Source organism: Trachemys scripta, chromosome 5, assembly GCF_013100865.1.
Source record: "Trachemys scripta elegans isolate TJP31775 chromosome 5, CAS_Tse_1.0, whole genome shotgun sequence".
Lineage (NCBI taxonomy): Eukaryota > Metazoa > Chordata > Testudines > Emydidae > Trachemys > Trachemys scripta.
This window is the reverse complement of record NC_048302.1, coordinates 134503513-134516036: the sequence shown is the minus strand read 5'-3', so window position 1 is coordinate 134516036 and position 12524 is coordinate 134503513. Positions and strand designations below refer to the sequence as shown.

General features: G+C 55.1%; 1 protein-coding gene across 1 annotated transcript in view; it reads left to right on the top strand.

The window, feature by feature from the left end:
* Window positions 1-1257: 1257 nt before the first annotated feature.
* The window catches only part of ADAM33 (ADAM metallopeptidase domain 33), a gene marked incomplete in the record, with an annotated part of 75505 nt that continues 64238 nt past the window's right edge, over window positions 1258-12524 (top strand). The window contains 2 exon segments of the mRNA XM_034772285.1: window positions 1258-1422; window positions 5776-5858. Coding sequence (XP_034628176.1) covers window positions 1296-1422; window positions 5776-5858 — 210 coding nt within the window.

Below are 12524 nucleotides of genomic sequence, written 5' to 3'. Positions count from 1 at the left end.
GGGGGGGGGGGGAGGAGGAGGGCTCATTTGGGGTATAGGAGGGTGCTCCAGGCTGGGACCAAGAGGTTGGGAGGGTGGGAGGGGAATCAGGTCTGGGGCAGAGGGTTGGGGCACAGGGGAGGGGGTGAGGACTCTGGCTGGGAGTGTGGGCTCTGGGGCAGGGCCAGAAATGAGGAGTTCAGGGTGCGGGAGGGGGCTCCGGGCTGGGGCAGGGGGTTGGGGTGCGGGAGAGGGATCAGGGTGGGGGCAGGGGTTTGGGGCATGGGAGGGGATCAGGGGTGCAGGCTCTGGGTGGCACTTACCTCAAGCAGCTCCTGGAAGCAGCGGCATGTCCCGCCTCCAGCTCCTATGCAGAGGTGAGGCCAGGCGGCTCTGCGCGCTGCCCTGTCTGCAGGCGCTGCCCCTGCAGCTCCCACTGGCCACGGTTCCTGGCCAATCGGAGCTGCAGGGGTGGCGCATGGCGCCCCCTGGCTGCCCCTAAACGTAGGAGCCGGAGGGGGGACATGCTGCTGCTTCCGGGAGCCTCGGCACACGTGTGCGGCACGGCCTTGGACCCCACTCCCCGGCTGGAGCAGGGCAAGCCTCAGACCCCACTCCCTAGCAGGAGCTCGAGGGCCGGATTAAATAGCCTGGAGGGCTGGATGTGGCCTGTGGGCCGTAGTTTGCCCATCCTGGTGTAGAGAGAAAATCTATAGCACTACATCTACACCTGTAAACCTATGACTACCTGAAACTGACACCACCTTTAGTGTCAAAAGGGAGACTAAAGGGAGACTCTGCTCTCTCCTGGCCTAGCTAATGAAGAAGTTGCTGATAGGAGATGAAGCCTTTTATTTTTTCCTCTTTTTGTAGGTTGAAGTTTGCAGCAAAAGAAAGTTACAGCTGTTCACTTTGTGCCCCAGCCAGCCATTATCGCATGTGGAGCCAGAAGAAAGTGTGGGGCCAGGGGGTCAATGTATGGTATGTAGGGGGGTGTGTTGCGGAGGGTGTGTGTGTGCTGGGGACTTTGTGTTCCTGGCCTGCGTGTATCACAAAGACCAGGCCCGAGTCTCTTGCCGTGCGAGGAGCTGGGGGGGACCCTGGGAACTGCAGCCAAGGGGGGCGCTTCGCAGAGCGTCTGTTTCTCATTAGACAAGCCCTAGACCCGAACAATGCCTCGACCCGCTGCCTACAAGCCCCAGGATGCAGCGGGGCCCCAGCTGGCGGCGAAGAGGTGGGGCGGGGGGAGGCCGGGCTGTATAAGAGGCCGGGCAGGGGCAGCGAGGCTGCCAGGCAGAGGGCAGCGCGCCGCGGGGATGGAGACGGGCGTCCCCCGCAAGCCCTGCTGCCGGAGTGCGCTCACGGGACCCCTTGGGGAGCGTTTCTTCCTCCTCCTCCTCCTCCTGCTGCTCCCCGGCCCCGCGGCCGCCTCCGAGGCACCAGGTAAGGGAGAGCGGGGCGGTCGCAAGGGCAGATCCCCGAGGGGCCCGGGCCACGCCGGGGGGATGTTCCCAGAGGGGCCCCCTGGGTCTGGGTGGGGCGGTGGGTGCACATGGGGTGCAGCCCCCGTGTCTGACTGGGGGGAGGGAGGTGGGCGCACATGGGGTGCAGCCCCCTGGGAGTGGGGGTGGGAGCCCTCCCGGGTCTGGTTGGCGGGGAGGTGGGCGCACATGGGTGCGCCCGGGAGGGCGCTGGGACTTTGAATGGAGCCGGCAGACAGCCGGACAGGAGCGCGGGCCGAGGGGGCTGTGGCTGGCGATGTGAGCGGAGCTGGGGGCATCGTCCTCCTGCCCAACCCAGCCGGGCTGGCTGCTGCCCTAGCGGAGAGGCTCCCGCTTGGCGGCCCCCGGCCAGGCAGGCTCCGCTCCATGCCTCTATATGGTCGTGCTGGGGGATCAGGAGGTGGCTTGCTGCTCGCAGCCAACTTCCCTCTGCCCTGGGCTGGGCTAGCGAGCCCTCGCCCTGCAGACATCGGCTCCGGGGGGGCATCCATAGGGGGCCCCTTGCGCCTCTACAGGGTCCCCACCCAAGTGGGGTGAAGGGGCTCCCAGCCTGCACTCAATCCGCAGCTACCCCCGCCACCACTCCCAGGGGCCGGAGCTAGGCTTCCTTGTGCACCCTCTTTAAGATGAAAACCAGCTTTTTGGAAGGACAGGAACGTTTTCTGGGAAAGTTTTTTTTTTTTTAATCTTTGATGTTTTCTGCTATTGACTAAAGCGAAATGTTCGGTTTGGTCTCCGTTTCTGGCGTGTGCGGGGTGGGTTCCCTCCAGAAAAATGAAATGACATTTTTCTGCTTGAAATGATACAAACACAATTCTGTATCCTTTGGATTTTTTTTTTCTTTCTGAAAACACACTGCATGGTGTTGAGCAGCCGCGTGTTAAAAGGCCCTTCAGAGCTGGGTGAATGGGGCGGGGGGATCCTGGTTTGGCAGAAATAATTGATCAAGTTTGGGGGCAGGCGGGAGCTGTGAACGGGGACCGGAAAGCTTACTTGGAGCGGGACAGGGACTGCCTTTAAGTGTTTGTACAGCACCTTGCAGTGGGCCCTGTTCTGTGACTGGAGATTCTAAGCGCTACCCCAATGCACATACATAATGACAGCTATATCAACTGCAGGAAAGGGGTGCTCCTGGAGAGCATGTTTGCGGGGGGCGGGTTGTATGTAATTCCCTGAAAAACAGGGAGGTGGCTTGCAAAAAAAGTCCCATTGTAATTTATTTGATTTAGATTTGAACAGGGTACCATGTCAGGGTCTAAGCCTCTCCCATTCACTGCAAGGACAGTTTTCACCACAGCTAGGATCTTAGCATAATAATGAACAGCCATTATGATATGACCGCAGGTCTCCCCCAAGTAATCATTATAAAAAAACTCCCCGTGTCCCATCCTATCTCCAAACACCCCTGGAGAAAGGTGGGCTTTGCAGCATATACAGCAAGGTTAGGACCCCTGCTCAGTTGGGTGGATGGAAAGGCCCTGATCCTCAAAGGTAATCCATTTGAAATCAGTCAATTATCCTTGAGGATCCGGGCCTCAGAGCCTGTCTGTAGGTTCCTGGAAGCTTCCTTAAACAGCTGGAGGTTTCAAAGTTGGGTATTGAACTTGTCCTTTCTTTACATGGTTGTTTGGCCTTTTCAGTGTAAAGATTATTTCTGCCTCCATCAAAAATCTGAAGCCATAGATTGCCCCCAGCTGTGTCAGGAATCCGGCTTCTCTGAGCAAGAGTAGGAGCAGTATAGTTACAGTTAGTTCTGCTTTTCCCCTTCCTTCCCTTTCTCGGTATCCTGTAATGAGGCCTTAGAAAACCACAAAGGGAAATGATTCCTAGGGGTTGGGATGCTGGCCTATCGTTCTAATCCAAGCTCTGGCAGCTTTGAGGGTAAATCACGTCAGTGCTCTGTGCCTCAGTTTCCCGGCCTGGGAAATAGTCATTTACCTCCAGGGGCTTGAGGCTTAATTAGTGTTTTGTAAAAACGTTGAGCTCTTCCCACGAAAGCTGCTCATAAATTTGCTCTTCATGCAGTCTGTTAAGCTACCGTTTGAGAAAACAAAATCAATCTCAGACCCACCCAGTGTCCTATTCATGTTACAGAACAAGACTTCAGAAGAGCCTTCAGTCTAAGGCCTGGCTTATGCTTAAAAGTTCGGTCGACATAGGTACGGCATTTGCGGGGGTGAAAAATTCATACCCTCGAGTGCCGTAGCCATTCTGATCTAAACCCAGTGGCAACGTGGCTAGATTGATGGAATAAAGCATCCATCAACCTTGCTACCATTGCTCGGAAGCAGGGTGTATGTGTGTGTGTGTGTGTGTGTGTGTGTGTGTGGATTACCTACAGCCACAGGAAAACCCCCTTCTGTTGCTGTAGGAAGCGTCTGCACGATGGCACTACCGTGGCATAGGTAGGGCACCATCGCTGTGCCGTTGTAATGCCTGTAGTATAGGGCATTAAGAGACAAAGATCGAACAAGATCTATTGGCTGGAAGCTGAAGCTAGACCAATTCAGACTGGAAATAAGGTGCAAATTTTTAACAGTGGGGATAACTAACCATCAGAACAATTGACCAAGGGTCACCATCGCTGGCAATCAAGATCCGATGTTTTCTGTAAAAGATCTGCTTTAGTTAAAACAGGAATTAACTCGGGGAAGTTCTGTGGCCTGTGCGATGGGGGAGGGCAGACGAGATGGCCTACCAAGCTGTGAATCTGTGCGACATTGACACAGCTACGCTTTTGATACTCTTGTTATTGTAGCCTTGGTTTTAATGTGCATGTGTTTTCTGACCAAATCTTTAACTGGTTTTAGACCAAACCCTGGTTTTCAGAAACTCCACCCTTCACATCTCCCTCAGCCCAGTCTGCTTTCAGCTATTCGCACCGAGGAACTGAAACAAGCTGGTGGCACCCTGAATTAAGGAGCCCTGCTGTTTTGATCCTAAACCCTCCCCTTTGGGCTGTGACTAAATCCTAACTTTGACTGAAAATGCGTTGGTTTGTACAGTGTCCCTGTCGCTTGAGGTTTTTGGAAGATCTTGTGCTGTTTTGCAAGTTTCCCGTGTTTCTTCAGCAATAACAGATTGGTTTGTTTATAAAACTGAGTCATCAGTCACTGGTCATTATTCTGCAGTCAAACGCAGGGGAATTGTTCTGAAAACTCGGGGTACTCGCATGTCTCGAATTGGGTAGGGGAGCTACCCGCATTGCCTTGTCTTGGGGAGTTGGGAAGGGTCAGAGGAAGTGATGATGGGTGGCAGGTCCTTTCACCGCTAGACTGCAGGCTCAAATACAGGTTGGAGATCAGTGAAAGTTGTTTGGTGACCTGTGTGAAATGAAGTGGAGAGACTCACTCCGTGGGCCAAATTCCTTGCTGGTGTAGAGAAGCCAAGGATTGAACTGGGTCGTGGTGAATGAGCGCCACTCTGGATGTGGCCCCAGGATAGGGCTACAGCAAGGTGATGCAGTGGGGTCAGTGCTGTGCCTGCTGGGTGATTTAACTAGAGCTTTGTGGGTCTCCAGACGGGCAGTCTGGCATCTTTCGCCAGCAATGCGTTTGTCTTCAGGGTGCAGACGTTGTGCTGGCAGTAGGCACAAGCTGTGAGTTTGGATCTGGAACAGTGCTCCACCAGATTATTATAGTGAACTGATTGTTACATTCCTGTAGCACTTTTCGGGGCGGGATCTGCCTGAGAGGAAGGAGGGGCCAGTGGCTAGAATGGTCGCTTGGGAATTGGAGGACCTGCGTTCAATCCCCTTTTTCACCATACATTTCCCATGTGACCTCAGGCAAGTCACTTTAGTCTCTATGTGCCTCAGTTCCTGTAGTCTATAGAATGGCACTTCCCTATTTCACAGGGAGAATAAATGCACACATTCGTAGGTCCCAAGGCCAGAAGGGACCACTGTGATAATTTAATGTGACCTCCCGAATAATACCTGCGAGAGACCTTGCCAAAGTAATTCCTGTTTGAAGCAGAGCAGATCTTTTAGAAAAACACCCAGTCTTGATTTTAAAATTGCCAGGGATGGAGAAACCACCAGGACTCATTAAATATTGCGAGCCACTCAGTCGTTGTGGCCTGTGTTGTCACATAAGTGCCTGAAATAGATGGGAGAGTTCTCAAAGGGCTTGGCCAGCCTGGATTCCTTAGTCGCATTCTGCCAGTGCAGTTGGAGGGGAGTCCAGCCGAGAACGAGAAATGTTCCGATCTCTCGATTTTGTTCTCTTGCGGGGCGGGGAGAACCCCTGCCCGTGTTCTCTGCATCTGTTCACCTGGACATTCTCGCTTGCAGGGCTGCCACTGCACGGAGAACTGGTCACCCCTCACTGGCTTCTGAGAGGACGCAGCAGGCGAGCTGTCAGCGTGGCCGAAAAGGTGGGTGAGATTGAAAGCAAGCATGTTTCTTGGCTCCCCCCTCCAGCCATACCCTGAGTGGTCTGGGACATAAAGGGTTAAACCAGGGCTTGAGCAACATGCTTTTGTATTGCGAGTGGGAAGCTCTCCTTACCCAGTGTCCATGTATGGGGCTAAGAAGTCAATATCTGCACAATCTGAGCTGTGAGAGATTTTTTTGAAGAGATCTTTTGGCCCTGTAGGTTGCGGAAATCACCTTCTCCCCACAGTGCAGTGTACGGCTGTCCCTCTGCCCCTACAGGCCGGCAGCCCCAGTGCCTCTGCTGCGGCTCAGAGTTTTGGCCAAGGCCAGTTGTTATTTAGGGTGTGAATTTCCTGCTGGCAATAGGTACCAACTGTGAGTTTGGATCTGGAACAGAACTCCACCATTATTAGGTCAGTTTTCGCAGCTGCTGTTTGGCCAGGAAACTGACTCGATTTCTATATCATTCACGCTGCTGCTGCTCCTTGTGGAAAAGGGCTACTCTGAGGAGAAGGGCACCTCAAACACGAGAGGCTGGGTGAGGGGCAGAGTAGGAGACTCCTGGCTGTCCAGGGATTCTGCAATGGCAGGGGGAAAAGACTTCTTTCCTGTTCCAGCAGGCAAGTGGCAATGAAGATCGGGCTCTCGTGCAGTTGCCTCTCTGGTGAGAAAACCCCCGGAAAGCCTCCGTTGTCTCAGCAAGATTGTTTCTGTCATGTTACTAGAATCTTTGTGGCTAAGCTGTCCGCTGCTCCTGCAATACAAGGAGCAGTTGTGAGGAGGAGGCCTTGAGTTTCAGACGGATGTGCACGTAGCCTGGAGGGGCTGGGTGAGGCCGCCACTTTGTAAATAGCCTCCTTAATATAGGGCCTGTCATCCCGAAGGATCCCAAAGTACTAGAGACCCTTTGTGCGGGGAGCAGTGACATGCACGTGGGATCTGTTCTGTAGTGGCTGCGTGGTGGTCTGTAGGTGGGAAGTGGGAGATGACATCTTTGAATGCAACCCCAGGCGGACTCAGGAGGATGGAATGTAACGTTTGATTGGCGTTCGGCCAGGACACTGGGGGAGACCCTTAAAGACCACGATGGTTCAGGAGACCTTGGAGAGATGGACAGTGCCGAGCAGTGCCTGGGGCAGCCCCACCTGGCTGGCGTGTGCTGCGTTGCATGATGGGTGCAGCCTTCATTTGCAAGGCCGCCTTTGCAGTTTTTTTTTGTTTGTTTGTTTGTTTGTTTGTTTTTATGTGTTTTGTGTGATGTTGCTCTGTGACCTTCCCTGGTTCTGCCCGGGCCTGGCACGGATCCCAGATCTCGGGTGCTGCTACCCTTCTCGAACAGCTGGCCTCTCAGCCGCTTGGTACAGGCGAGTCTCAACTTACGCGCATTTAACATGTGCAAATTCAGCTTTGTGCGGTCGGCAAAAACAAAAAATAAAACAAAAAAGAGAAAAATAACAATTTAAATACTGTACCTGTAACGCGGGCGATTCCGCCCGCCATTACACTCAACGTAATTTTGATGATACGCGATTTTCGCTTTATGCGCTGACAGCAGAACGTAATCCCAGCGTAAGATGACTCGCCTGTATGCTCTTGTGCTCACCATCTTGGTTCATCTCCTGCCTTCACCCCCAGGTACAGAGGTCAATTGTCTCATGCCTCCTCCATGTGCCTCAGTTTCCCCCCTCAGTAAAATGGGGGCAACGTTACCAACTCACCTCCCTGGCGAGGCTGTGAGGCCTCATTGATGTCTTGTAAAGCGCTCTGAGGCCTTGGGGTGATAGCCCCCGGGTGGAACGTTGAGGTTGTTAGTGGCCATTGAATGATTGAATTCCATGGTGAGACGTCTTCATCCAGCAGCTGCATCCCACGGCCGGCTCCTCTCCCTGCCCGTAGCAAGAGGGATCAGCACCAGGCGCCCTCCCACCTTAGCCCGCGGGGTTGCTATGGCTCCCATGGTCCGTTCATAGGAAGGGATTGCTCCATTCCCAGTGAATTACAGCAGCGAGGGGGAGAGGGCCCAGGTCTATATATAGGCCAGAGGGCAGTCAAGGCGGGGAATGCGGGATAGCCAGGAAGTTTATTTATATTGCTGCTTACATCCTTCTGCCTGGAATCCACTCAGAAGATGCTGGGACTGGGGGAAGATCACTGGGAGAGACTGTGTGTGTGCGTGTGTGTGTGCGCGCGCGCTGGGGCCCTGGCTTTGCACAGGCCATTGGAGGCAACGTTAAAACATCACTTACCAGCGGGATTACAAGGAGGGAGGGGCGAGACCCCTGTTCATTTCCTGGCATCTGTTCTGCCTCAAGTGACTCCAGGCAGAGCAAGACAAGAAGGCGGCTGTCCTGGCGGGGAGGGAGTGCTGCCTGAGAGCAGGAAGAGTGTGTGTAGGCAGGGGGGTGGATTGTGGGAACCAGACTGGGGTTGGGGGAGGGCAGATCTGCATTCTCGGCGATCTCCGGGGATCAGAAGTTCCAGGCACTAGTTCTAAAGTGGACGTCAGTACTGTGCCCCTCACCGTGGGATCTTGGCGCTGAATGACAGTTGTTTCGAGGCAACCCCCTGCTTACACCAAGGACAGGGCTCTGCATATCCTGTCTTATTTCCCCCTCGCCCGCACATCAAACAGCCTGCTTAGACTCAACGAGGCCACGTGAATGGTCAGAACCCGCCTGTTTTATGAAGGACCTCTTTGGAGCTGGCATGCCCTCAGCCCGCCAGGGCACCGCGCAGCCTGGGTCGCATGCAGTGAAGCCAGAAGCCCAGTGCTGCTGCTGGCGTGGCTGGGCTGGTTACTAGTCATGCTGTGAGATCAGGCTCTGACCGCAGGGTGTGAGATGGGGGGAGGGGTGCTGCGGGGCTAGTGCACGGTCCCCATTGCCCAGAGGGGAGGCTGGAGCTGAGCCGGGGCTGGGTAACATCCAGGCTGCTAATGAGATTTGTGGCTCAGAGAGGTGAGGAATTAAATCTCGTGCTGCCAACCTCTAGGGGCACAAAGGCATTTTCTCCTCCCCACCCGTGCATATGGCCGTGCACATCTGGCTAGGTACCTTCCTCCAAAGCATCAGAGGTGAGCACCTTCCAGGCATGGGGGTAGGTGGGCCCAGGCAAGGATTCAGGGCCCCAAGTCCTGTGCAAATAACATTCTGCTTTTCCCTAACACCCGCCCTGCAAGGGTCTCTGAGTGCTGTGGGGACATGAGTGAACGCGGCTTCGCAACCCCACCGTGAGCTGGGAAAACAGTAGCCCTGTTTTAGAGATAAGGAAACTGAGGCATGGAGTGGGGGGAAGTGACTTGGCCAAGGTCACGGGGCAAATTAGTGGCAGAGCTGGCACTAGGCGATTGGGTACTTTACAAGTTCTGAGTTAGGTTCTTTCTAGCCCGGATAGCCTGGTTCTGTGTTTTGCTTTCCTGCCTCAGTGGTGACTCGGATCCGCTCTCCCTAGAGGTCTAGAGACGTATCATGGAACAATCCCCTTCGTCTCCTCGGCGAACTTGATCAGGAGGTATAACGAGATCCAAGGGCTGGAAGTTGAAGACAGACAAATTTAAAGCTTGATTTAGACAGCTTTAATCCAGCTTCTGTGGGTAACTCCACAGCCTGTGTGCGCGGGGGGAGAGGGTGTCAGGCTGGTTGGTCAGGGTGGTCCATTCTGACCCGCGAGTCTGTCAATCTGTGAATCCCCTTGTTCATTCTCATCCTTCCGGGAGAACAGGTCGCCCGCCTGCCTTCAACCTGCTCATCTTAATTCTGCATTAACACTGCCTATAATCAAATCTCCATCTTCAGCCGGTCGCCTGAAGTGGGTCAGGAAGGAATTGTTTCTCCCCCCGATGCACAAATGATCAATGTATTGTCTCCCCCTGCCACCCCACCCCAGCCTCAGTTGCTTCTGAAGCATCAGAGATTAGCCTGGCTGGAGACTGCTCTGAGGTGGGACAGAGAATCCACTTATTAGCTGCCGGCTGCTGTGTCTTGCTCAGGTGCTCAGGGTGACGCTGGTGGCCAGAGGTGGGGCTGGGAAGGGATTTCTCGCCATGGACCTTGGGGTGGATCATCAGGGCACAGCTTACCTCATCAATTCCCTGCCGTGGCACCTCAGTCTCCCCCGGTCTCTCCCGGCGGCTCGCAGGACTGAAATGCTTCGGGCTAACTAGCGTCACGGGCTCAACGCAGGGGTGTTGGGGTGACGTTTAACGGCCTGGCACGCCCAGGAGGTCAGACAAGAGGACCAGCTTGCCCAGGGTTGTGGTGACCCCCCTTCGCTGGGGATCGGCAGACCTAGGCAGGAAGATGCACTCTCGTCCAGCCAGTGCGAGGGGCCTTGGGGAATTAATTCAGGGAAGGGCTGTGGCCCGTGCTGGGCCAAATGATCACAGCGCTTCCCCTCTGGCCTGTAGTTCCATCCCAGGGGCACAGCGACGGGATCTGCCCAAGGCCAGGAAGCTTTGCTCTGTTCCCCACGTAGCAGCTTGTGCAGGATCCTAGGGGTTGGGGCGAGTAGAGGCAGGGAGAAGAACTAACCCCGCCTTGGAGCAGGTGCGTGGGTGGCGTCGTGTTCGCTGTGGTCTCGCTGCAGGGGGGGTTGCTCCTCGCAGGCAGCAGGGCGGACGTCTCTTGTATCCTGTTTCCTTTCTCTCCCCCTCGCTCTGCGTGCATCACTGAGCCGGCTAACCTGCTGGCTTGCCAGCTGCCGCCCTTCTGCCGTGGGGGTGACACGAGGAGAGAGGTCGTAGGTTGCTGTGACTGGCCATCCCGGTGGCTCTGATCAGATATCTCAGGGTCAGCCACCACCCTCCCCCTAGACCACGAGTGCTCTGTGCTCCCACCGGGACTCGGGGGAGAGCACGGCAGGTTGGGGCAGTGAGAGCCCTGGCGGGAGGAGCGTGGGACAGCTGGACTCTGCAGTGATTGCCTAGGCCCTAGGAGAGCCCTGTGTCTCGGGGCCGGGGGGAGGGGGCTGCCTGTGAGTGGCCGAACGGGCTGAGGGAGGAGCTAAGAGGCAGCATGGCCCCATGGATGAGGCACTGGACTGGGACTCAGGAGACCTTTGTTCAGTTCCCTGCTTAGCTACTGCTGTCCTGTGGGCCTTGGGCAAGTCCTTTCCTCTCTCTGTGCCTCAGTTTCCCTCCCACCCTTTGACTGTGCAGATGGTAAGCTCTGTGGGGGCAGGGGTTCTCTTGCTGTGTGTCCGCACAGCGCCCCACGCAATGGGGTCCCGATCTCAGTTGGGGCCTCTGAGCGCTGCACCTGATGACAATGGTATCCCAGGCTATGTGGTTTTGCAGGAACCAGCCTGGACCTCCTCTTGCTGACCATGTAAAGCGAGAGCAGCCTGTGTGACCATCCTGGCCTAAGCCCTAGTGCCAACCGTGTAGGCAGAGCTGGGTGCTTGGTCGGCATGTGTGAATGTCTCCGAGGAAACCAGACCCGGCCTCGTTCTGAACCATCGCACAGTCGTTGGGCCGAGGAAGCTAGAACTGGCTGGGATCCTGCCCGTGGCGCTAGCTACTCTGCCTCAGTTTCCCCATCTATACAATATGGAGAGAGAATCCCTTCGTGAAGTGAGGGTGGGGAGGATTAGTTAGTGCTTCTAAAGTGTTTTGACTAGGAAAGCCCTCTAGAAGGGCTAAAGGTTACGAAGACCCGTGGCCTGAACTGGATTTTAGAGCCAAGTCCTAGTTCGTTTGAACTTTGGGGGCCAAACACCCAGAGGAGAAATCTAAGGTGGTGAAATTTATCCTGGGGTTGGAGGAAGGGTATAAATCACATCATTTTAGACTGTTAGATCCCCTTTGACTGACACTCTCTTACCTGTTCTGTGTACTCCAGCAGCAACCAGAGGCCCTGATCAGAATCAGGCCCTGTTGTGTGGTGTGCCAGACACGTTGCCGAATCCGGTCTCCCCTGTTCCCGGCACTGCTTGGAAGGCCAGTGCCCAGCGGGTGGGACATGCCGCCATTGTGACTGGGAAGGGGGTCAGGGCCTGTACTAGGCACAGGGCAATGCACAATCAGGCCCCGGAGTTTTGTCCTGCTTCTGTCTTAGATATAGGTACTTACACGCCCTTCCCCCAGTGTCGCAGTATCTGAGCACCCCACAAACCTTAATGTATTTACCCTCCCCACGCCCCTGGTAGGTGGGACAATACCATTGTCCCCATGGTACGGGGAGGCTAACACCCAGCTCATCCGAGATATTTAGGCTCCTAACTCACAGTGAAATCAATGAAATACCTCCATGACTTGGAGGATCTGCCTGAATGATTCTGTGGGACCGTGGGATCTGCGGTCGAGCAGGGAATTGAGCGTGAGTCTCCCGGACTAGTGCCCCAATCGCTGGACTGTCCTTTCTGGGTGTGTTTGTGTGTGTGTGGTGGATCCATGTCATGGGGAGCCATACAACAATCTCTCTCATCTGTGTGACTTTCCAGCTGAGAATTCCAGCTTGCAACCAGCAAGATTGTCTCTGCGGAGCTTGCCTTGATATCTCTCAGTTCCAGGCTGCAGAGGGGTCCCAGGAACTAGACCCACCTGTCTTGCCATGCGTTATCACTTCCACGTGCCCTCCATGCGGGCAGAAGGGGGTTGATTTCTCCATAGCTTCCACGGCAGCCTCAGTGTCTAGGTTAAGGCACCCAGCAGCTGCTGATCTCACGGG